Source organism: Palaemon carinicauda, chromosome 1 (genome assembly GCF_036898095.1).
Source record: "Palaemon carinicauda isolate YSFRI2023 chromosome 1, ASM3689809v2, whole genome shotgun sequence".
Taxonomy (NCBI): domain Eukaryota; kingdom Metazoa; phylum Arthropoda; class Malacostraca; order Decapoda; family Palaemonidae; genus Palaemon; species Palaemon carinicauda.
This window is the reverse complement of record NC_090725.1, coordinates 136,738,314-136,765,495: the sequence shown is the minus strand read 5'-3', so window position 1 is coordinate 136,765,495 and position 27,182 is coordinate 136,738,314. Positions and strand designations below refer to the sequence as shown.

General features: G+C 38.8%; 1 protein-coding gene across 1 annotated transcript in view; it reads left to right on the top strand.

The window, feature by feature from the left end:
* Positions 1–5,728: 5,728 nt before the first annotated feature.
* The window catches only part of LOC137652030 (LON peptidase N-terminal domain and RING finger protein 3), a 53,119-nt gene continuing 31,665 nt past the window's right edge, over positions 5,729–27,182 (top strand). Inside the window, exon 1 of the mRNA XM_068385253.1 lies at positions 5,729–6,669. Within this exon, the coding sequence (XP_068241354.1) occupies positions 6,087–6,669 (583 nt within the window). The 5' untranslated portion in view covers positions 5,729–6,086. The remainder of the gene's footprint in view (positions 6,670–27,182) is intronic.

Here is a 27,182-nt window from a genome sequence, read left to right as displayed (position 1 = left end):
AGCAAGTAGGTTCTTGGTATTGAAGTGATAAATAAAATAATATTAATCTTTTGGAAGATAGCTTATAAATATCAACATAACCTTTTCAAATATTTTATATTGGCAAGTAGGTACTTTTTAAACAATCACATCTCATACAAATGCAACATCCAAGTAAAAAATTGTATCTGTTTAAACACACTTAGCTGTTTTCATTGAAAACAATCAATCATTTGCTTTCTTAAGATATTCAATAAATCCCTAGTTTTTAGCCATCATAGCAGGAACACCACCAGTGCATAACTTATTATAATAAGGAATAAAATTTAGTCCTCCTTTGTGACATTGCTTATTGAAGTTGTTAAAATTTCTGTTCCTCTTGTCCTTGTGTTAAGGTTACCTCAGGGAAGCTGTTTTTCATACAATCAAAACTCATCAGTGAAAACACAAATAAAATATTTTTATGCCAAAAATCTGTAACCTGTTGACTCATCTAAAACTAACATAGCTCACAGTGAGGAGATAACAAATTTTAGTCTCAACACTCCGATATCTTCTCTGTAATAAAGCAGTTTCTGCACTATGCAGTTTTTCTTCTTTCTCCAATGCAGCTCAAGAGTCTAATATTAAAAAAGGGATTGATGCAGAGCTTTCAAATCTGGGTTTGCTTGTGAAACACAGCTTACGACGTGAAACTTACTAGCTCCCTCAGAAATTCTATATTTGAAGACTATGTTGGTCCCTGATTCTAGTTTATCAGGAACAATATCACTCTCCACAACAGCTTGAAGTCTCTTTGTTCTAGCATTTTCTCTCTGGTGAAGCACCTTCTGCACTGCCATCAGGTTATTCATGCCCTGCCACTTCTAAACATGGGACTTTGGCATGTTACTTTACGTTTGTAATGAACACCAAATCATAAATGAAGAAATGTAAAGGCAGCTTTCCTGTTATTTTGAAAACTATATGGAGTACAATTTGTCTGGATAGATGCCATCTTCAATTTTCAGACACCACCAAGACATTGTTTGTTCATTGTGGACGTCAATTATCATACCTAAGTACTGTATTTAATGCTAAGAAACTTTGGTTTCTCAAAAAAGGCACTCAGCTGAGCTCCTTATTACAGGTTTTAAGAAACTTATAATTTTGAAACAGGATGCCATTCCTAGGGCAAGGGTAATGGCGGTGTATATAAGGACTGAGTACCCTGCTTCTCATAAGGCCTGCTATGAATGTAGATATATTAAGATTCAAGTAATAAAAGTTTGTGGCAGGCATAACAACTTCTAATTGTGTTTGATCTACCGGAATCCAGACTTTGGTGATTCTATCTTCGATTGTCTTCTTACCATTATGACTAAGATACAAGATGATAAAAAGACCTCTTTTGTTCTTGTTGGTGATTTCAAAGTTCTCCAGAGAGAGTGGTTAAATTCTATTTCTCCTATTAATCACCATGGCTTAAGAGCTTTGAACTTTGACTCTGAATCAAGCTGTAAGCAAATCATAAGTGAAGCTACTCACAAGTTTGGTAACTGCTTGGTCCTAGTATATACTAACTCCCCTGGCGTTATAACAAGTGAGGATGTTCTCCAGTTGGGACATCCAATCACGCCTTATTTCATTAGTAGTTAAGAATGATCAACCTGTCCTTAATGTGTCATACCCATGCAAGATTTAGGCTATATAATATCACAAGCAGACTGGAATAGCATTTTGAGTGATCCTTAGAACTTGAATTTGTCACAATTGTATAAAAGTGTTGAGTCTGTTGTTCTTTTGACTGATGAATGATAATCTGGTCAACATAATTGATAGGCATATCCCTTCTTGTGTCTTAAAGTACCAGGTGAAAGACAAACCTTGGTTAAATGATGATTATAGACGTGCTTATTTGGAGAAGCAGAAGGCTTATAATTTTTGAAATTTCAGATTTGACTTAGAATAACTATACTCGGCTAAGAGAGTTTTATGCTTCAACTGAAAAATTATCCAATTTAACCAAAAACGAAAGCCTTTTTGGTACAACCCAGGAACATAAATCTGTACTCCTTAGTGTATATTTAATATTATTATTATTATTACTTGCTAAGCTACAACCCTAGTTGGAAAAGCAGTATGCTATAAGCCCAGGGGCTCCAGCAGGGAAAATAGCCCAGTAAGGAAAGTAAACAAGGAAAAAGAAAATTTTTAAGAAGAGTAACAACATTTAAATAAATATCTCCTATATAAACTATAAAAACGTGAACAAAACAATAAGAAGAGAAACAAGACAGAACAGCGTGCCCGAATGTACCCTCAAGCAAGAGAACTCTAACCCAAGGAAGTGGAAGACATGGTACAGAGGCTATGGCACTACCCAAGACTAGAGAACAATGCTTTGATTTTGGAGTATCCTTTTCCTAGAAGAGCTGCTTACCATAGCTAAAGAGTCTCTTCTACCCTTAAGAGGAGGAAAGTGGCCACTGAACAATTACAGTGCAGTAACCTTTTGGATGAAGAAGAATTGTTTGGTAATTTCAGTATTGTCAGGTGTATGAGGACAGAGGAGAATCAGTAAAGAATAGGCCAGACTATTCGGTGTATGTGTAGGCAAAGGGAAAGTGAACCGTAACCAGAGAGAAGGACCCAATGCAATCCTGTCTGGCCAGTCAAAGGACCCCATAACTCTCTAGCGGTAGTATCTCAACGGGTGGCTGGTGCCCTGGCCAACCTACTACCTATAATAGTTCCTCTTTTATTTAAACAACACGGCTCTGTCACTCACTGTCCAAAGGAAAAGGCAACTCCTCTGGCTGATGTGTTTGACAGTAAGTAGAGTAATGAGAAAGTTGATTTTCTTCATTCCTGTTTTCTAGAGGCTAGACTAACTAGTATAGCTTTTCGGCCTCTTGAAATCAAATCTCTCTCGATGAACCTTGATGCTTATGGAGGTGTAGACTCAAATGGTGTTTTCCTTTTCTTTAAAAAGACTGCTGATATCTTGGCGCCTGAATTATCTGTTATTTTCTGCAAGTTAGCAAGATCTTCTTTTACCACTTGTGGAGAATTGATGTAACGCCCTTATGTCAATGTGTTTGTGGTAGCTCTAGTCCAGCTGATTACCACCCAAATTCCAAAACTCTCATATCTAAAGTGTTTGAATGTCTTTTGGGAAAACATCTGAATAGGTATGCTGCTGGTAATCATCTATTCCTTAGTTTGCAATTTATCTGGTGTAAAGGCCTTGCAGCTTGTGATGCCCTTCTTACAATTTACAATGGTCTACAAAAATCCTTTCATTGTGGTCAGGAAATTTGTATGATTGTCCTTGATTTTAGTGCTGCTTTTGGCTGTGTTAATCATCCGAGGCATTTGTAGCTTAGTTGGGAGTAGGTAGGTCTTTTCTTATGATCATTATTGAATTTTTGAGTAATAGATTGCAATGAGTTGTTGTTGATGGGCACCATATTGAGTATAGGAATGTGATATCTGGTGTTCTTAGGGTAGTATTCGTTGTCCATTACCCTTAATACTATATGAACATGATATGCGCTTTGGTTTAGAAAACAAGCTCATTGCATGTGCAGATGATGCTCTGCTTCAATTCCATCTCTTGAATGTAGATCTGGGGTTGGTGAATCCCTTAATAGAGATCTAGCTAAAATTAGTGCATGGTGCAAATTATGAGGCAGGAAGTTAAACCTTAACAAAACTCAAAGTATGGTTATAAGTTGGTCGAGGGCAGTGGCTCCTCAACATCTAGTTCTCAGCATTCATAATATTTCTTTAACTCTTCATGACTCTTTCAAAATTGTAGGTGTGATTCTTGATAGTATATTTACTTTTGAGAAACATATTTGGTCTTTTCTTCTTCAACGTCACAAAAAAAAAAAGAAAAAAATGGTCCATTGAGAAAGTCTCAAATTTTTTGGTGATCAATCTATTCTGAAGAAGTGTTTTAATTCTTTCATTTTGCCTTGTTTAGAGCACTGTTCTCATGTCTGGTCTTCAACTGCTGGATCTCACCTTAATTTGTTGAACAAGAACTTGTCTTTTAAATTTCTTATTTCATATCTAAATATTAATCTCGGGCACCACCGTTCAGTTAGTTGCATAAGATTTTTCATAACTGAAATTCTGACCATCCTTTTTCATTGATAGATCTTCCCAGACAGTACTATCCTGTTCGTAATACTAGGTATGCAGTTAGTTCTAATAGCCTTGCCTTGTTCATCATAATACCTAATACTACATATTATTCTAGAAATTTTATTCAAGCTGTGATCAAGTTGTGGAATGATCTACCTAATCAGGCAGTTGAATCAGTGGAACTTCAAAAGTTCAAACTTTCAACGAATATTTTTATGTTGAACAGGCTGACATAAGTCTCTCCTTAGATTTCATTTGTTATGAATCTTCTATTTTAATGTTGTTACTATTCTTGAAATATTTTATACTAATTGTTCATTGTTTTTCTTGTAATTTATTTATTTCTTTATTTCCTTTCCTCACTGGGCTTTTTTTCCTGATGGAGCCCTTGAGCATAATTATAACACCTTGCCTTTCCAACTAGCTTAGCTAATAATAATAATAATAATAATAATAATAATAATAACAATAATAATAATAATAATAATAATAATAATAATATATATATATATAATATATATATAGTTGTAGTATATATTATTATTATTATAGTAGTAGTAGTATTATAGTATAGTATTATCATCATTATTATTATTATTATTATTATTATTATTATTATTATTTTATAACCGTAGCCTCAAGCACAACATGGCATTGAAAAATTATTTTGTGTAAAAAATGCGATTAAAATAGCCTTCATATGATCATATCGAATAATTAAGCAAACAGATCGCATCTGTGTTATGCAATCCCAGTTAATTTATCTTAGTTACATTTTAATGTTTGAGTATGTTTTTATATGATAGGAGTAGGACTTTGACAAACAAGCAAGATAACATTTCCGTACGCTCTCAATTATTATTATTATTATTATTATTAGAGAATCTACAGCCCTAGTTGGAAAAGCAGGATGCTATAAGCCCAAGCGCTCCAACAGTGAAAAATAGTCTGGTGAGGAAAAGAAATGAATAAACTATACGAAAAGAAATAAAAAATTAAAATAAAATATTTCAAGAATAGTAACAACATTAAAACAAATCTTTCATATACGAGCATAAACTTTAATGAGTTATTTGTGTCAGTCTGTTCTACATAAAAACATTTGCTGCAAGTTCGAACTTTTGAAGTTCTACCGATTCAACTACCCGATTACGGAGATCATTCCACAACTTGGTCATAGCTGGGATAAAACTTCTAGAATACTGTGTAGTATTGAGCCTCACGATGGAAAAGGTCTGCCTATTAGAATTAACTGCATATCAAGTATTACAAACTAAAGTAAAATTAACCTGAAAATCAGCATCGTTCAATATATTTTGATAAAAGCAAGAATAACTAATAGGTAAAACATGAAAATTATAAAAATTCCACAACGATTACTTAAACCATATACGGCAATTGATGACGTAGTGATAGAGGCTAGGAAAGCGACCAATCAACACCGAGAGAGCAACACGTGAGTAACGTTGAGTTGAGTCTCTGACTATTCGTGTGTGCTGGCGAAAAAGAGGCTGTGACCTTTGTTTGATTCAGTTTAGTCAACCGTCTTCTTTTGTCTCACAGTGTAACACTTCGCCAATGTTGTGTGCTAGTTTGCTACTGCCAGTCTGCTGAGCCTCAATTCATTCTGTGTTGCCATATCTGTATTTTAGTTTCCGTTAAACTAAGCAACAGAAGCTGCTATATATCGATTTTGAACATTATAAATATTAATGTGTTGATTTTATTTTCAAATACTACCAAATTAATTTTTCATTGATAGATAAAGAAGGTAAACATATAGCAACCGGAACTTCATAGGTGGCAATGATATCATAAATGCTGCAGCTGGATCGCAAATGCTCGGCTGTCATGACTCGAGTTCAGTCGTATCCACTCAGTGACATTTGAGAAGCCGTAACGTCAATATGTGTTGTGTGTGTAGTGTTCGGATCCCTTAACTCTAAGGAGTTAGGTAATTGAAAATTCATACGATGAGTGTTCAGGAAAGCACAGGGAGGACGGCATTAGGCCTTCTCCTCTCCAAAGAGATGTACGAACGTCTCCTGAAGGAAAAAGGACCCTCTGTCGAATTATTTATGTCTTACGCAACTTACCTAAGCCAAAGAGGTAACGTCAAAGAAAGTCTGGAAGTGGTCCACCATTGCTATAGGATGTTTAATGTGGGTACTGACGAACTCTTATCTGTTGTCAGTAAATTTATTGATAATCTGAGACATGAATCGAGAGAAAACAATTACCCTCATACCAGGAACGTTTATTCTTGTCCGTCTTGTTGGGGAGTGTTGCACGAACCTATCACCTTGACTTGTGGTCATACATATTGTAGACGATGTCTTTTAAGAGAACTTCCAAAAATGTGTCGTGTATGTCAGAGTAAAATGAAAAATGTAAACTTTTCGACTATTAAACCAAATGTGCTCATATCATCTCTGGTTGACCGTTGGTGGGCTGGAGAGGTCCATGGAGTGAAACTCAGAAGTAAAGGAAACGAAGCCTTCAAGCATGAGGACTTTGAACAGGCTGTCAATCTCTATGCTGAAGCTGTGGACCATGGTGAGTAGAAATCCCTCTTTGACCCCCATATTCATAATTCCCATCCTGTTTCGGTTAGCCTAGATTTCATAGTTATAACGTGTTGAAGTGTAGTGTAAGGTTGTGCCTTAGGTTGTCACGTAGAAAGCCAATCTTCATTAGGCTACTATTGGTTTACTCAATTCTGTGGGTCAGTATATTTTGCTGGGACAGGTGTAAACTTTCTGATTACTTGCCAAATCGATTGTCTTTATGGAGAAGTTGTTGATTATTTTGGTCTGAAATACGATATGAAGTTGGTTTTATGATTTCTCAAGTATGATTTATTGTTATTGTGCCAGGAGTAAAGCTGAATGGAAAGGAAACCTATTTGAGACCTAGTTATAAGGTAAACCATAATACAGCAGTTTAAGAAGTAAGTAGGTAAGGAGGCGGCTCCCAGGTTAGGTTAGGTTAGGTGGTGCTCTTGTGTTTGTTTCTCTATTGAAATGTGGTTTTCTGTCATAACTATTAAAATTTTAGGAGCCTTTTTAGTCCATTTTAAATCCACACGGGAGGAAGTGGCCGCTGATATACAAAGGCTCCCCTTTTTATGACGGACAGGACCTCCCACATGCATAGAACACCACTTAACCTAAACTTCCCCAGCTTACCTACAAGCCATGTCCTTATTTAACAGGGGCCTAACACTGTGGCCACTGAGAATAGGAAGTCCTATCCGCCCTCAGCCCGCATCATCTACAGTAGGCTGACCAAACTATCAGACACTGATGACGTTATAAGTCTGTGGTGAAGTGTTCAATACCTGAAGGCCTATATATATATATATATATATATATATATATATATATATATATATATATATATATATATAAAATATTCCGTAAAGCCACTTTTAATGAGGAAAACTGGTAACATGGCACAATTTGTACTGTTATACTGTAGTTCCCCTTCAGGTCTAGTCTGCAATGAGAAAAAAGAGAGAGAGAGAGTTGCTTTAATTGTTAACCTAAGATCGTTTTAATAGTAAATCTGACTCTTTGGTTTGTTGCAAATTTTTGTGAATGAAAATTTTGAAAATACCATTATTTTGCAGTCATCCTTAAGACCCAACCAGTCTGACACACTTTAGTATGTGTACGATATCAAACATGAAAAACAAAGGTTTGCATTTTGCAGGCAGAAGTAATTAGACTACAGACAACTGTGGTGGGGCTGCAAAATATGACATTGCTTTTTCATTTATCACATTATTATCAGTAATGACACTGATTCAAATTTTTATTCCAATATCTGACACCATCTATTTAGGCTACTCCCCGTTGCTAAGTCCCTCGTGGATGAATAACTGTAAAATCATGTATGTATCTGAGACAAGCTCTTGAATGATTCAAGTTTTTCTCATTGAAGTTAATGTACTGCGACTTTCAAGCATTCATCTTCCACTGTCTTGGGTTAGAGTTCTCCTGATTGAGGGTACACTCGGGCATATTATGCTATCTAATTTCTCTTGCTCTTGTTTTGTTAAAGTTTTTATAGTTTATATAGGAAATATTTATTTTAATGCTCTTACTGCTCTTAAAATATTATATTTTTCCTTTCCTCACTGGGCTATTTTCCGTGTTGGGTCCCTTGGGCTTATAGCATCCTGCTTTTCCAACTAGGGTTGTAGTTTAGCAAGTATTAATAATAGTAATAATGAATCGATTCAGATAACTGTGCTCTTTTTGTGTGAACTCCTATTTTGTGAATTAAACTTTTGAAAATAGAGAGTATTGTCTGTCGAAACCCCCGTTTTCTCATTATTTAAATATTATTGCCACCGTTTGCCACAAGGCCACGTGACAACAAACATACACGGTGATTTGCGTGGTTGAAAATCTTCTCTTTTGATGTTCCTAAGCCATTAGTTTATTCGTTCTTCATTTTCAGGAAACTTGAAAATATTAACTTTTGGCTGAAAATCTTCTCTTTTGATGTTCCTAAGCCATTAGTTTATTCATTCTTCATTTTCAGGAGACTTGAAAATATTAACTTTTGGATCGCTGTCATAATTTAGGTACACTACACTTGAACGGCATAGTACTGTTGTTCCGGGTGGAAAGCCGCACGAAACAAGCTGTGATTCACCAAACAATACAATTGTTCAGCAGTTTTAATTTCCCTTTTACTTTTAAATCTTTTTCCAATTTTGTAAGTCATTCAGTATGTTCTCAAATAGGCCTAGTTGCTTAAAATTCACCACTATAACACTGTACAGTATGTATCTATTTTCCATAGTTTCAAGTTGAAAAAATTTGTCTATCAGCAGTGTGTCCTCTCACCTCAAATGACTTGGGTAAACTAATAGGCTAATTTTTCCAGCCTACTTTTGCATCTTCATGAATTTTGCCTAAATGTTCCAGTGAAGTGGGCTTCTCTTCACAGAGGCTACGCTATGTCCCCTTAGACTGTTGTATTCTTAATGTAAGGTTGAAAATAGCGTAGTTATGGGGCACGGCCATCATCATACATGCACCCCAAATTTTACACCCGGTATGTTTCAATGTACTGTACTACAAAGACTCCATGAAGTGTGCTGGGTGGGAGTTTGTTCAGAGATACTTCCCGGTAGATGTTTGATTAGTAAGAGTATGGCATCTCAATGAATGTTAATATACACAAGACAAGTTCTGTACGCTAATTGGTTACATGCACAGAAAAGCTTGTTTACGTGACATCGTATACATAGCTATTACAGCGCAATTGGAATGAGCTAAATACAAGAGAATTCATCCCTTTATTGGTTGATATTTGAAAAGTGTAGTCCGTAAATATTTCCTGTTCCACAATTTTCCTAAAGAAGAAATAAGAAGTGTTCCTTGGGCATATATTGGTAATTTGAACTGTGTTGATACATTTACATTTTACTAAATATAGATGTTTTAAAATTCCTGAAGTTATGTCGAGAATATGAGAACATCACCTGACTAGTTTAACAGCAATTATTGATCATTTTTATTTTGGGTATTTGATCTCAAGGCGACGACGTTATCGAGAATATGCTTACTTCTAATTAAGAACAGAAGTAAGGGCATTCACAGTTATCAGCCTTTATATAAAAGACACAGGGAAAATACTAGAATTATACCAAAACATGTGGACCCTTCTACTGTACATGAAAACCATAATTGACCGGAAAGGCTATTGCAGTTCTGGAGACATCCAGTACGGTCTGTTAGCAGTACATAAGTAAATCGCCAACATCCTCCTTTTTTGAAGTAAAGATAAACATTTTCTCCTACAGATAATATCTAACTGTTAGTGAATTACCCTCTAGGTCAAACATTTTATCTTATAAATAACTTCAAACTGCTAGTGAATCACCCTCAAGAACAAAAATTTTATTTTATAAATAACATCAAACTGTTAAGGAATCACCCTCAAGATAAAGATATCAGTTTCTAAAAAAAATCATATTTACATAATTATTGTTACTTACTAAGCTACAAACCTAGTTGGAAAAACTATGCTACAAGCCCAAGGGCTCCAACTGGGAAAATAGCCCAGTGAGGAAAGGAAATAAATAAACTACAAGAGAGTTATTTATTAATTAGAATAAAATATTTTAAGCATAGTAACAACAGTAGAATAATCTTTCATATACAAACTATAGAAACTTTAAAACAAAACAAAAGGAAGAGAGATATGATAGAAGAGTGTGTCTGAGTGTACCCTCAAGCAAGGGAACTCTAGTCTAAGGCAGTGGAAGACCATGGTTTGGTAATCTCAGGTTGTCAGGTGTATGAGGACAGAGGAGAGTATGTAAAGAGTAGGCCAAACTTTTCGGTGTGTGTAGACAAAGGGAAAATGAACCGTAACCAGAGAGAAGGATCCAATGTACAGTACTACTATCTAGCCAGTCAAAGGACCCAATGACTATAGGTAGTATCTCAGGATACATTTGACTTTATTTATGGTATATAAGATAATTTTGATCAGGACCCCATTGGCATTGTGGAAAATTCTGTAATATTTGCTATGCCCACATTCACACTACTGAATATAATTCAAGTGAGCACGTTATACTTTTTACAGTTGGTAGTCATTCACATACTTTGTCTAATTAGGAAATTTGGAGCCGAAGAGCTATAAAAGCCATGAGAAACAAGTCGAAATCTCTGGAGCAACTGTGTTAACGTGTGAAGGATTTTATCAAATACCGTATCCCAAGAAGCAACAATGCTTTTGAAGGGTATCAATGCTATTCAGTCATCTATTACTTTGATGCTTCCTAATCTATGGAAATTGTGTGGGGCCTTTGTTAAGGAAGAAACAATGGCACAAAGAAAGGTTACCCATATTAGGTGTGGGGACTTGACAAAGAAAAGGAAAAAATCTGAAAACTTTTATTTCCCCATGTACTTTATTTTTATTATTGTTTTGTGCATGTATGCGCTGTATTAAATTTTTTATTAGTCTACTTTAATAGAAATTTTAGATAATTATCTGTAATTGCAGAGAAAGCTAACAACTTACAGTGAAACAAACATGGCAAACAATCATAACTATGAAATATATTGGTTTGTCCGAGGGTGTAATTTTCGTAAGGTAGAAATTCTTTTATGGGTCTCTTTAGCCAGAGTATCTTTTATGAGCTGAGACCATCCAGGTTCATTTGATCGGAGATTTCTTGAAACATATTCTATTGGCCTTCCGTTCTGGAGTAGTACAGCTCCTATATTCTTCTCAGATCTATACTGTAGCCTACTTGGCGAACCAGTTCCTTGTCAGAATTGTAAATTGCAAGTATGGGGGAGTTGCACATCTTCTGTTTTAGTTGCTTGAAAGCTTGGTCACATTCTTCAGACCAGACAAATCAACTTTGTTCCTTAGTAACTTGTGTATAGGCTCCAGGTCCTTAGCAAGGTTCAGAGTGAAACGAGCTAAATACTGTACTATACCCCAGAGACGACGGACTTTGGTGATATCTTCTTGATTCAGCATTTCTTTAATCGCCCGAACATTTCTCGCTGGCCTTAATACTGTCCATTGTCAATCTGTGCCAAGAAATTCAATTTCACTCTGTTTCTTGTGCATTTTCTCGTGGTTCAGGATAATGCACTTCTTACATTGTTGTAGTAGTTTGTCAAGATTCACTGCATGATCCTTTTCAACTTTATTGGTGCCTCCACATTCTAGCATGACAATATCATCAGGTATGTAGGCAACACCTTCTAAATCGGCAAGTGCATGATGAAGTTTCTTTTGAAATAGCTCGCTCAGTACTTTTAGACCATATGGATGCCTTGTTCATCGAAATCTTCCTCTAGGTGTTATCATTGTGATTAGTTTTGAGGATTCAGCATCGGGTTGTATATGCCAAAATGCTTCTTTGCATTTAATAGTTTTGGTGGAACATTGTCAAAAGTTGGTAGTGTTGTTGCCCCTTGAGGAGCAACTTCACCTCCAGCCACAGGGGAGCCATTTTCCCTTTCAGATCTTTTGCAGGTGTGGCCGATCTTAGGGATTTTGGGACCTCCTTCGAAGGAGGAGCTGCTGCATCTCCTTCAGCGCGGTGCCAGGAAGGACCCTTCTCCAGTGTCTTCCACGTCTCACACTCTGGAACAACTGTGCAAACTCCATCTTTCATCGTCTCCTGGCCCTCCCATGCGCGGACGAGGTGACCACATGCGTTCACCTCTCCAACGGCCTCCTGCTAATGACCAACCCTCTCGCCATCTTGGTACCTCATCATCCTGTAACCCTCAACCCTTTGTATCGCCCCACAGGAACCTGCAGGTTGCAGGTGTAGATCTTCCGGGGACCAACGCTCCTACCACCACTCCTACCACCACCAGCGCTAAAGGATGAGCATCGCCTTGCCCTTCTGAATCACCGTTCGCAACGATTGGAAGATCTGACAGATCATAGGTCATCACGATCCAACTACTCTTCTTCTAGAAAGCGGTCACGCTTTAGAGCTTCAAGGTCACGAGACCCCCTGGTCTCAATGCTCTCCTCTGAAGCTTTCCTCGTCACGAGGAGAAGTCTCGCGATCGTGTTCTGCATGATCATGAGCACAGTCTAGACCCAGTTCCAGACGCTCGCGTTCTAGGTATCTACGATATAGATCACGAGAACGGTGGTGAAGTTTGCGAGGACGACGCTCCCGTTCATGAAGGCGGCGTTCACGCTTGCGAGGCTACTGTTCACAAGAACGACATTCGTGTTCGCGAGGCTGGCGCTCACATTCTCGAACGAGAGCTAGACGCTCCAGTTCACGATCACAAACTGCGCGTTTGCGTTCAACGTCTGAACGTTCCTCATCTAGAGGTAGAGGTAGGCGCTTGCTCAGTCCATCAGCGCATAGGCCCTCAACCCGACCTCAGACCGAACCTGATCATGAGAATGACCACTCCTCAGACAGGCTTCCAGCTATACCCCCTGTACCTTTCACTGCCTGGGGAGTACTGTATTAGCAAAGCGCTTGCCTATGCGACACTTGGAAACTCGCCTTGCTGCAACACGTTCTCCAATGATGAGAGTTGCATAAGAATTTTTATAATTCTGACCATCCTTTACATTCAGTTCTTCCTGGACAGTTCCATCCTGTTCGTAATACTAGGTATGCATTTAATTCTAATAGTCAGGCTTTCTCCATCATGAGGCTCAATACTACACAGTACAGTGGAACCTCTACACACGAACGTATCTACATCCAAATTTTCCAACACCCTAAGTAAAATTCGAGCAATTTTTCGACTCTACACGCGAATTTTATTTCGACACGAAGTAAGCAATTTTCGTTGTATCGGTTGTATCCGAATTTTTCGACACGCGAAGTACAATTCGAACACGTTCCTACTCTACACCCGAATTTTTTTTCGACACCCGAAGTAAAAAAATACCCGTACACGTAGATGGTACTCATAGCGCCGGATGTATTTTTTATTTCCGCCGATAGAAGGCAGCATTTCTACCTCGGAGGGACCTTCAATTAACGTGGCTTTGGACATTCCTCTGTTCTCGTCGGCTTCGTGTGGTTGTGCCCTGTGCGTTCTGCTATTAACTGTGTTTTAATCGTGATTTTTTATGTTCATCCTTTTACGGTATTTTACGTAAATCATGGGTTCTAAAAGGCTTAGTTTCGCAAGTGGTAGTGGTGAGAAAAGGAATAAGGAAATGCTTTCTTTAGAAGTAAAGCAAGGAATTATTGAAAAGCATGAGCGTGGCGTCCGCGTGAGTGAACTTGCAAAAGAACATCACGACGAACTTACTACAGAGGAGCTCAAGGAATTCCATGCTATGTCTGAGCACATGAGTGATGACAAGGAAGGGATCGAGGACGTAGAACATGTGTTAGGTTCGGCGCAAATAAAAGAGGTGTTAGGAAAATATCAAGACGTGGTCGACTTCATCGAAAAATACCATCCAAAAAAATTGCAGATTTGTCATGTAGTTGCGCAGTTCGATGATGTTTCCCTAACTTATTTTCGAAACATTCTGAAAAGCTGTACCAAGCAACTTTCTATCGATAGCTTCTCTAAAAAAAACTACGAAGCGAACCCGTGATGAAGAGGAAGGAATGGTTCAAAGAAAATGGCAAAGAGTGAAGCGAAAGAAAGTGAAACAAAGAAAACGGCAAAGATTGAAGAGAAAAAAATTCAATCAATTTTAAGCTTAGAGTGAAAGTGATTAAAATTAATCATCAAAAAGAAAAAAAGAAAATGTAAAAAAAAAAAAATATAAGAATAAAAAAAATAAATAAGCTAAGTTAGGTTAAAGTTCACTTAGTGTAAGTTAGAATAAGTTACGGTAGTGTACGTTTATCGTAGTCACCCTCTCTACCTCCTCGCCGCCCGTCAGTCTCCTCTCTGCATAGCAAGACCGACACCTGCGCTTTACTTTCTAAGGTAAAGTGACGCTAAAAACCCGTTTCTTATTTATTATTTCTTTATAATTATTCTTTTTTACATGTTTATTATCTAATTTAGTGTGCATTATTGTCATGTGTAATTATGTGCAGTAATTTATTAAGGAGTTATCATAGGTTTTTGGGCTCAACCACGGATTAATCCTATTTCAATGTATTCTTATGGGAAAATTCGTTTCTACAACCGAACATATTCTACACCTGAAGTCGGTTGTGGAACGGATTAAATTCGCATGTAGAGGTACCACTGTACACTATAAAAGTTTTATTCCAGCTGTGACCAAGTTGTGGAATGATCTCCCTAATCGGGTTGTTGAATCACTAGAACTTGAAAGGTTCAAAGTTGCAGCAAATATTTTTATGTTGAACAGGCTGATTTAAGTCTTTTTATAGTTTATATTTGACATATCTGTTTTGATGTTGTTTCTGTTTTTAGAATAATTTGTTAATTTTTTCTCATTGTTTATTTATTTCCTTATTCCCTTTCCTCACTGGGCTATTTTTCCCTGTTGGAGCCCTTGGGCTTATAGCATTTTGCTTTTCCAACTAGGGTTGTAGCTTGGCTAGTAATAATAATAATACCTGTGGGATGTGACCCACTAGTTTTCTTCTCGTAGCCGCATAGCGAGTGGAATAACTACCTCCGCTCTTTTCACTGGACCATTAGCATCAGATCAAGGGCAAGGGGGACGTATGAGTTTGGGACGAAAGAATAGTCTGACTGCTCATTTCTTTTCATTTCGATCTTCCCCTCTTTTTTGTGGGTATGGCTTCGAAACCATGTCAGCTGGGCATGATCTTGTTGCAGGTGTGCCCCATTCATCTTGTGGCTATTCTGTACTCATGTTTGGAGGAGTCTTTTCCCTATACTCCTTACGAGGGATGTTGTGACGTACCAGGTATACGATGGGATTCAGCAAAAGCATCATTCTCTTTGCCAGACTATGTCGGGGATTTTTAGCTCAAAAATAACCCTGAGACGGGCCACGTTTCCCACACACTTTCTAGCAGTTCGCGAGATGTAAGGAACCCTGACTCTTATAGCATCACAAGTGCTAGAGTCTTGTGTTCCCAGGTAAACCTTCCATCCAGTTGGAACGGGACCTTTCTCCCACTTAAGGATGAGTCTCTTATAGTAAAGAATGATGATTTGTATTTGTGTAGGAACAAATGACAAATTAAAAAAATGGAGTTTTTATGATAAAACAAAGTTTTGTGAATACTTACCTGGCAGTTATATATACATAGCTAATTATCTCTATTTCGGCAGAATTTTTCTAAACTAGGCAACCGCCTTGTGGTGGTTGGGTGGTAACACCCGTTAAAGGGTGGTAGGAGGAATCATTCCCGTTTTCTGTTCTTCAGTTCATCTCTGCCGGCCGGATCGACAACACGTTGGTCCGTCATTTAGAGTTTTTCTTCGCTTTCCCTGCTCGGTGTACCAGTCTGCTTTTTTGGTGAAGTACTCTGATTTGGGGTTTTGGCGATCGTTGTAAGAGTCATTACCGTATCTGTGCGAATGAGGAATGTAAGGTGAGACTACCGAAAATGGCGGTAGACCCTCACACCGTTTGTTCTAATTGTAGGGGTTTTGTTTGTGCCCTTGATAATAGGTGCGGGGAATGTAAGGTTTTGGATGAGAAAGATTGGTTAATTATGAAGCGCTATGTGCGTAAGCTAGAGCTCGATAGAGTTAGGAGAGCTTCTAGGTCTAAGTCTAAGTCTGTTAGTGGTAAGGAAGACGAACTTAGCGTAGATTTATCTATTGATCCTATTATTGATTCCTCTTTGGAAGTTGATCCTTCCCTTGAGGTAGTAACTCCTGCACCTCCTACAGGTTCCGTATCTACGGATGACCCTCGGTACGCTAGCCTGGCGGCCGAGTTGAAGGCCATTAAAGAACAACTGGAGGCCTTTAAAGGTAAGGAAAGTGAAAGTGCTTGTGTTAGTGCAGTGGAGGTGGCGACTGACCGAATCTGTCATACCCCTAGGCCTAGACCTCTACCAAGCTCCCAGGATCAAGGGAGAAGGTACGTCGATGATCGAAAGGGGGTGAGAGGTACGTACCCTCGGTCAGCCGTCGCCTCAGACAGTCCTGTTGTCGATTCCCAGGCTGCTCTTGACCGTCACGGGAAAGACGTGTCGGATGTGTTGTTTTCTTCGCCGAATTCGTCCAGACGTAAATGGAAGTTTGAAGCTTCAAGACCTACTAAGAGGAGATGGAACCGCGACGAACGGTCTCGTTCTTTCTCTCCCGGTTCTAGCAGTTATGAACCTTGTCCGTCGGAGGATGATTTCGACTCCGTGCCTGTGAAAAGGGCGAAGCCTGCTGCCGAAGATCCTCCCCCTTCTACGAGTGTTATTCGTCAGCCCCCCCTTCGGGGCCGCAAGACCCAGCTGATGTTGCTAAATCCTTTATGTCTGTCATGCAGGAACAACTTTTGACTTTAGTACAAGCCTTTAGCCACCCTCACGCCCAGTCTGACAGACGTAAAGACGACTCGTTGCCGATTAAGAAGTCTGCTTCTAAGAGAGAACGGAGTTCTTCTTTAAAGAAAACTTCTCCCTCTCTACGCCAGGATGAGGAATGTGTGCTTTCGCCAGGCGATACTTCTTCGCGATACCAGGGCGATACGTTTTCTCGTTCTCGATACCGGGACGATACCTTATCGAACGATGCTGCTTCTCATTCTTGATGCCAAGACGATACCGCCTCCCGTTCACGTTACCAGCACGATACCTCCTCTCGTTCGCTTCGCCACGACGATACCTCCTCTCGTTCGCTTCGCCACGACGATACCTCCTCTCGTTCACGACGCCACGACGATACCGACCCTAGTTCTCGACGCCACGACGATACCGCCTCTCGTTCTCGCCCCCACGACGATACCGCCTCTCGTTCTCGACGTCAGAACGACTCTGCCTCTCGTTCTCGGTCCCAGGGCGATACCACCCTGCCTCTTTGGGACGATACTGCCTCTCGTCCCAAGGATTCTTCTAGCGCGGGACTCCAGGATGCAACCCGTCTTTTGCAGGATGATGCCTTTGATTTGCCCTTGTCGGGTTCTAAGGATCCTTCTTCTCTTTCGAAGGATATTGCAGATGTGGATCAGGACCTCGAGGATGTTTCTGATGACGATGATAATCCTGCCGACGCTGTGGGAGATTACAAAGTTCTCTCTCGCTCCCTTCTTGAACTTTTTGGAGAGGAATTCCAACCTGCTGCCCCTCAATCTCCTCAGTCCCAATTTAACAGAAAGAAGGCCAAGAAACAGTCGGCCTTCATCAAGATGAAGCTGTCTATCTCCGCAAAGAAGGCTCTCACGAAGATTGATGACTGGATGATGGAGCGGAGACAAACAGTTAAGACTTCCTTCTCGTTTCCACCAGCTCGTCTTGCTTCAAGAGCGGGCATGTGGTATGCAACTGGAGAACCTTTGGGTCTGGGAGTGCCTTCCTCCTCCAAGGGTGACTTCTCTGGTTTAGTGGACTCTGCTAGAAGGCATGCTCTCAACTCAGCCAACTTTACCGCCGTCACTAACCCCCAAATATAAGTCCTAGCTGTAATCTAATTGAGGTTATAGTGAGGTACAAGGGAGGCCGTCGCCTCCCCACTGCCGACAAGTAACTACAGAATAGTACACGGTAAGACTACACATAACATGAGTCATCGTTACACTTACATGTAAATACTGTAACTACAAAACACTGTTGTTCCTAACAACACTTGCTGATACTATTGTGTATATTACTGTAATATATGTGCAGTATAGTACCTTGAACGTGCTCAAACTTGAGCGAGAGCGACTTTTTTTTTTTTTTTTTCTTTTTTTTGGTAGGGTAATTTCTTTTTTTACAGTTTATGGAACTTTTTTGCTTTTTAAGCATACTTCTATTTTCAGTTCAAACAGGAAGGTTCGTTTTTTATTTAGCCCTATACTGAGTCCAGAGATGGACAGAATATTTGCACAGCATTTGCGAATATAATTATATTTGATAATAAATTCATTAATTAATTTTGTGGGGTTTTTTTCACCTTAAACATACAGCCAATCTTTCTCTTGAAGATATCGATTCTCTGAAATAGGTGTCTTCCTTCATTATATCTGATCCAATTTTGGACAAAATATACTCGAATGTCCCTTTTGGCATGCGGAAATAATTAAAGAATTTTTCTTCGTCATCTATAAGATGGGGATATAAAGTGTTATATTCTCCTTCACTCTTCACTAGCATAGGATGCACCCAAAATCTCCTCCTTTTTCTCTCTCCCTCTTCCTCATCCAGCGCTATGGCTATACCCGCTAATTCTAGAGCTGAAAAATCACACATGGTTCACCAATGCCAACACAAAACAAACTGAGCTCGGAGAGCTTGAGCGGCATATGTGAACACACCAGTAAAATGAGCTGAGTGAGAGCTTGACCATGACTTGAGCGTGAGTGTCAGGTGTGAATCAGCCTTAAATGTGGATAAGATGGAAGCTATGGTGAGCAGTAAGGAAGGTACTATAGGAACAGGATAGTCATGCATGAATGTAGAGACTCGGTCATAAGATGGGTGAAACAATTTAGATACTAGGGAATCTACTAAAAGTCAGGAGGGAGGATGTTGGGCTGAAGCTGAGGTTAAGATAAAAGCAGCATGGGGACATGGAGGGAGGTAGCAGGGGTGGTTTGGGATAAGAATATGTCAATCACTCTACAAGTCTAAATCTGTAGCACAGTACTAAGACCAATGTTAATATATAGATAGGAAACTTTGGGCTCTATGATGAAACGAGGAAGCAAAGCTTGAGAATGATGGATTATGGAAATTCCATTTGTAAGACTGGAAAATGATGAAAAAAGAAGAATGGTAGATGTAGTAAAGATTACAGAGCTGATAAGAGTGTCACAGCTGAGATGTTGAGCACACATGTAGAGGATGGATGGTGGAGGGGAGTGAGGAGGGCTTGGGAGTAACCAGTTAGAGGGAGATCAAGGGGTGGGGTAGAGAATTAGATGGCGAGATAAGGTGAAGGGTGATATGGAGAGAGGAGATTAGGTAGTAGGTTGGCCAGGGCACGAGCCACCCGTTGAGATACTACCGCTAGAGAGTTATGGCGTTCTTTGACTGGCCAGACAGTGCTACATTGGATCCCTCTCTCTGGTTACGGTTCATTTTCCCTTTGCCTACACATACACCAAATAGTCTTGCCTATTCTTTACATATTCTCGTCTGTCCTCATGCACCTGATAACACAGAGATTTCCAAACAATTTTCCTTCTCTCGAGGGTTTAACTACTGCACTGTAATTGTTCAGTGGCCACTTTCCTCTTGGTAGGGGTAGAAGGACACTCCAAAATTAAACTATTGTTCTCTAGTCTTGGGTAGTGCCATAGCCTCGGTACCATGGTCTTCCACTGTTTTTGGTTAGAGTTCTCTTGCTTGAGGGTACTCTCGGGCACACTATTCTATCTTACTTCTCTTCCATTTGTTTTGTTAAAGTTTTTATAGTTTATATAGGAAATATTTTAATGTTGTTACTGTTCTTAGAATATTTTATTTTTCCTGTTTCCTTTCCTCACTTGGCTATTTTCCCTGTTGAAGCCCTTGGGCTTATGGCATCCTGCTAATTGAGAAGGTGCATCAGGCAACTGACCCCATACTGATGATGACAAATTACTAGTGGAAGAATTAAACTCTTAGTTCTTTGCATTCAAATATTACCAATGCCCTCATAGATTAGTTAAGCATTGTTTAAAGGTGAGGTTTGTTTGCAAGCTAACAGAGATGTTGCTAGATTATCTATCATTAGTAGGAAACTTGTTTCCTAAAAATAAAAAAAAAGGGTTCATAACGTTGAAATAAGAAAATTAATGCAATGAGAAGTAAAGACTGCCGTGAAATAAAGTTCCTCTACTTTAAGGCGTTTTAATTAATTAGAATAAATGGGATGAAATGTCTTTGAGGGCTTTATCAGAAAAATTTAAAGAATAATTCTTATCTTTAGTCACAGACATGGTCATATTGAGAAGGAATGTAAGTTCAAGGAGGATAGCGAGGTTTGCTGAAATTCTGCTGGTTATAGTGAAACGAAAAAAAAAAAGAACAAAATAGTGGTCGTAGCAGCATCCCTTATTCACCATAATGGATGCTGCAAAGCTTTAGACGTAGAATCAAATCGAGTAACACCAAATAATGATCATGGGTACAAATTTTAATGTTTGAATTGTGCCAGGTAAAATGAGAAGTTGCAAAACTTTTTACTGTACTGTATGCGAAAATAGGGTAACCTTAAATAGAAATTATGGATCCAAAGGATATTTAAAAGTTATGAAAAACATTGAACTGATGAAAATTTATAAATAAGTGTTGATATTTCTATTCCCCATTATGACAAAACTGAACCAATTGCTGATTGTCTTGTGGCTACAAAGTTTTTTTTTTTTATTAGAAACATCATTTATGGGAACAATGTTCATTTGCTAATTCTAAGTGATTAGTGTTATTCAGAGAGGTCATTATTGATAAATACGTGCCACAGGGCCCGAAACTTCTTGTGTGAGGTGGGACCAGATAAGCAAACCGCAAACTAAACCAAGCATAGCCTAATCGCAGGATTTGAAATTAGAATTTCCCTTGCTTATGCAAATTGTTTAAACAATTTAGTTATATATTTAGAAAATGATACGGTTTAAAGAGCACCGATTTTATTCCATTTATGTAACCCCGGATGTGCAGATGTGGTGGACGTACGCTTACATGAACGTCAGCTGCGTTAGTGCGTTGGTTCGTTCGTTGACGTACTGTACGTGGTTGTGTAAGTGGTGGCAACCCCGTTATATAAAACAGCACGCGTGCACCCACTCCCTTATACAAGCGTTCCTTGCACTACTTTGGCAAAATCCAAGTATTTACATGAAAAGAAATCTCTTATCTTTCACTTAGTTGTAAGTGTTCCTTCTAAAAATAATATAGTATATTTGTTAACTTAGTCATTCATTTGTCACTACTTTCCGTAAACTGTTTATTCGTTTTGTTGGTGTTGATATCCTTTAGTGTACAATTAGGATTTACTACGTATTCTAATTCTTATATTGTGAACGAACGTGGACTGATGGAAAGTGGAAATATTTTTTGTCGGTATTTATTTGATTTTTAATGGGCTGTAATGATACAATTCTATGAATGCGGCAAATTTACGGTACTATGTGAAAAAGCTCGTAATTAATCTGATTTTTGTTTGTTGGAACTATAATTTGACTTAAAGAAATAAAACTCTCTCATGGCCGTTTATGTTGGCAACATCTCATGTGTGTGCATTACGCCTCTTTCTTATCAAGGGAAACTGCACAACCTCGGGAAGCCGATTGACGCGGCCTTGACTTACCCCCGACACGTGTCTCTATTTCATTAAATATTTGCATCTACCGAGTTGTCTGGTTGATGTGCTGGTGTTCTTTAATATATTTGTTATTGGAAGAATTCTTTTAATTGTCCTTAGTAACTGGAATGACCTGTTCATTGCAAAATTGGATGAACTTTCAATGATGGTTTGTGAGACTTAAAAGAAATAAAAGTCAGAATGAGATACACAAAGTATAATAATCTAGCCCCAAAAGTGTCCTCTATTAATATTAACACAAAGTATTATATGGACTACTGAGAGAGAGAGAGAGAGAGAGAGAGAGAGAGAGAGAGAGAGAGAGAGAGAGAGAGTGAGTGGTATATGACCTCCACTTATGAGGCTATTGATTTTCTTCATCTGGTCTTACAGAGCCACCGAGTTTCCCAACTTTTTGAGCTTTCTTGGAATCAAGTAATTTTTTGGGGTCTCTCTCTCTCTCTCTCTCTCTCTCTCTCTCTCTCTCTCTCTCTCATACTTGTCAAATTGTCAATCTGTAGCCTATCTTTACTTTTATATAAAATTTATTTTAAGAAAAAAAAATAAGTACAATAGTTGAAAAGAGAAGTTGTCTTTAAAGCATTGAGGAAGTATTCATTATGTAATAGTTACGAGCATTGGTAGGTGATACGTGAAATTTAAATAATTTATAGGATATTGTACAAACGTTAACAAACCCTGTTAATCCTTATGAAAGTGACTAATATTAAAAAAGGTGGAAAAAAATATAAGCTTATCAGTACATAAGAGACACATTATGAAACTTCTCATTACTGTAGATTAGAATGTAATTGTAACATCGATGATGTTGGATGAAAGTAGGAATGATATGACCCCATTTAATATCCATTTTGAATACTTTTCAGCGGTAGAATACAAAGAAGAAAGTGGTAGTCTTTGACACAATCATTGAAAATTTTATACTGCTGAACAGTTAGGGTAGGTTATTGGAAACATCACTGCCTGGTAATCTAATGGATGGGAGTTCGAGACCCGCTTTAAAAGCTCTACATTTTCTGGTAGCGTCTGCGACCTCACCAACCTTGTGAGCCAGATAGTCTATGTGTCTATCTACTTGGTTATCAGCAGCCATTGCCTGGCCCTCCATCGTCCTATTCTGTCAAACTCTCAAAGATTGGGAGGTTGGGGTCAGGTAGAAAATACAGTTGCCAGATCTATGGGAAAGGTCCTTTCAGTGTTTCCTGCTGAGATAACCCTTCTTGGAAAGATTTGTTTAATACCTCGGGAGTCAAAGGAAAAAGGTATACTAAATATATATGTTTAATAATATTTCTTTATTTTAATTCCTGTTTCCATGTGCTCTCTCTCTCTCTCTCTCTCTCTCTCTCTCTCTCTCTCTCTCTCTCTCTCTCTCTCTCTCTCTCTCTCTCTCTTTATATATATATATATAAGTATACATATATTTAAATAAATATACATATATATAAATAAATATACATATATATAAATAAATATACATATATATAAAACGCCCCTGACTGGTACGCTAGACCTGGGTTCGGGTCCCGCTCAAATTCATTAGTTTCTTTGGTCGCTGCAACCTCACCATCCTTGTGAGTTAAGAATGGGGGGTTTGTGGGAGCGTACAGGTCTATCTGCTGAGTCATCAGCAACCATTGCATGGCCCTCCTTGGTCCTAGCTTGGGTGGAGAGGGGATTGGGCACTGATCATATGGTCAGTCTCTAGGGCATTGTCCTGCTTGATAGGGCAATATCACTGTCCCTTGCCTCTGCCATTCATGAGCGGCCTTTAAACCTTTAAAGATGCTGATACCACTTTGGAGGCTGATACCAATACCGATAACCAATTTTTTTTTTCTTGGCAGACCAGTACCCAATTTTTTCTAGACCAATACGGATACCAGAGAAATAATCAATACCTATACTAGCTGATACTGTGATACTTTAGAGTCTTTTTAATGAGTACAATAACAATATGATATTGATTCGATGACTGACTTTTCAACCTCTTCAGTGTGTGCAATGCAGTGTCAAGTGTATTGCATGTATGTCACACAGGCTTCAGTGTGTGCAATGCAGTGTCAAGTGTACTGCATGTGTGTCACACAGGCTTGTACACTGTAATGGTATTTCTGTTTTATTTAAATTATCGTTATAGCTCTCCCCTCGCACTTATAACCTGTTTATGCCTATATGTTCATTGTGTTTGAATTTTTGTGCTGTGAAGGGCTGGCAGTGCACTTAGCTGTCTGTCAATTTTGCCACTTCTTGGAAAGTACGCCCTTGTCATTTGCACAGACCACATGCCTCTGGTGCACGCCTTTACTCGAAAGTCCGACGTCTGGTCTCCCCGTCAACGCTGACATCTCTTCGCCGTGGCTGAATACAATTGTACCTTTCAACAAATCCCTGGGAAATTGAATCCTGTTGCTGATGCCCTGTCAAGAAACACATTAGCCGCCATTCACCTGGGATTGGATTACAATGCCGTGGCAGAAGCCCAACGAAAAGATCCAGTGTACCATGCATGTAGGACATCCTGCACATCTCTCGTTTGGGAACACGTCCCTTTCGACGACTCCAACACTACCCTCCTCTGTGACGTCAGTACTGGTAGACCTAGACCGTTGATATATACCTTATACATGCGCCGACAGGTGTTTGATTTAATTCATGACCTTTCACTTCTTCACACCGTTCTACTGCACAACTACTGAAGACAAAGTTCATTCGGCATGGAATTACTAAGGATGATAAGGATTGGGTCCACACCTGTACTTCATGCCAAACCTCAAAAGTACATCGACACACGAATTCAGCCGTCGGCACCTTTCCTCAACCTCAGCTGTGCTTTTCCCACATTCACGTCAATGTTGTAGGTCCCTTACCCACATCACTAGGATATCGTTACCTGACCACTCCACTCGTTGGCCCAAAGCCATTCTCGTGGAATTTGCAACATCCGCCTCATGTACATCTTCCTTACTCTCAGGATGGATAGGGAGATTTGGTATCCCTGAGCATATTACTTCTGCCTGGGGTACCACTTTCATCTGTCAATTGTGGACATCACCAGCAGATATCCTGGGAATCACCCTACATCAGACAACCGCATACAACCCTGCTACCAACGGAATGGTTGAACGTTTTCACCGTACCCTCAAAGCAGCTTTGATATCCTGCTGTAAGGACTCCAACTGGTTTACTTAGGTTCCCTGGTTCCTCCTTGAATTAAGAACCACTCCTAAGGACACCCTGGATGTCTTGGCAGCTGAAATTGTGTTTGGCGACCCATTGGTCATCCCTGCTGAATTTTTTCCGTTGACAATCTACAGCGCCTGTGTCATGTTGTGTGAAAATTTACTCCATGCCACCGGACTTGTAAGCCCCCGGGGAAGTAACACATATCGATAGATTTGCACTAGGCATCATATGTTGTCCTGCACAATGATACCAGCAAACCACCGTTAACACCCCCTAACACGGGCCGTTTCCTTGTGATTCGTCGAACAACGAAAGTGTTCTTACTAAACATTCGCGGCAAATCTTAACCTAAAAAGTCACTGCCCTTTGCCATGAACAAGGGGCAGATTTAACCAAAGACGGTAAAGGGAAGACAGGAAAGCCTACCTATAAAAAATCTGTACGTCTTAAGCAGGCCATACATGCAGAGGACTGGCGTGCTGATTTGACCGCGATTGGCATGAACGCGCCAATCCTTAACGTGTAAGGGTGGTTGAACAGGACAAACCTGGCACCACTAGCCCGTCCTCTCATCCTGTCAGCATGTTTGACTGGACATGCTAGTCCAGCCGCGATTGGCACTATGCCCCGTTAGTCTCTGGCGGGACTAGCATGGCGACTGGGTTGACTTACCTATTTTGGCACGTACAGCGTTCCATTCCTTGTCCCTTGATCGGAGTACTTTTTATATTATGATACACGGATTGCATTTCACTTCTTTTGACTTATTAATGTATTAAAACAATTTTTGCAATGTAGATTATTACTTTCGAGAATTTATTTATGTTTATATTTGTTATGACTTATCTTTAAATTTTGATATTACACATATCTGATGATTTTTTTCATTAAAAGTGATAAAAAATCAGTCATTACCGTTCATTATGACTTTTGACATATTGCTTATAATCTTGTGGGTAGAGTAACTTCTATATACTGTATTCTTTTTTTTTATTATTTGAAATTTCCGTCCGGAAGACTATCCATTTCCCAACAAGTTATAATATTTTGCATTTCATTGCTCTTTATTTTAGGTTTTCATTCACCAAGTTATAATATCCTTAAATTTCCTTTTCTTTTTCATAGTGTATTTTGTCTTTAAAACGCACAGTATTCTGCCTTATTCATGCAATAGTATCTTGTATTCTGATAATAAACAGATACTGAAACAAAGGAAAAATATGAATATTCCTATTGTTATGAATTCTCTTCATGGAAAAAAAAAGTGTAAAATATGGATAAAGCATAAATCAAGTACTGTAGCTACCGATAATTCTATTAACCCAGTGGTCATCAACCTTTTCAGCCAGAAGAGCCATTTATTTGAAGAATAAAAAAAATGCAGTATTGTTAGAGCTGCAATGACAAAAATGGTCTCCTGAGATCCAAAATAAAAATCTACTGTACTTCAGACAACACAATATAGTTCAGTGTGCCTGTTTACAAGCTTAGTGCAAAGATATTTGTCCCAAACGGTTTGATATGACAAGGTTGTTTTCTCATTTCTGAATTCTTGGGAACGTAAATTAAAATCGATTTCCATTTTCAAGAAAGCTGTTTTTATGTCATTAACATCAAACTCACAATCTGCAGATTCTCTGTATTTCTTCAGCTATTCAAAGTGAACAATCTCTTTCTCTGCTATGAAAACAATGGTAATGGATGGAAAGCTGGGGGTACCTTAGCAGCATTTATAAGGGAGAGAAGGACATACTAACAGCAATAGTCAATGATATGGAAGAAAAAGAGAGGAAGTGGTGGATGCATGTGAAGAATGTGAGATGGCGATGAGAGAAAAGCCAAGAGATGTACGAAAGAGGACATAAATAAGAGAACAACAGAATGGGACACAAGCAAATGGAAGAGTGAAATGAAGTGCAAGGAGAGTCTAATTCTGTATAAAAACTGGAAAAATTAAATCAATTCGTCAATTTTATTATTCAGAGCAAGGACAAACACATTGGGCTTGAATATAAAAAAACGGACACCCAGATGGAAATATAA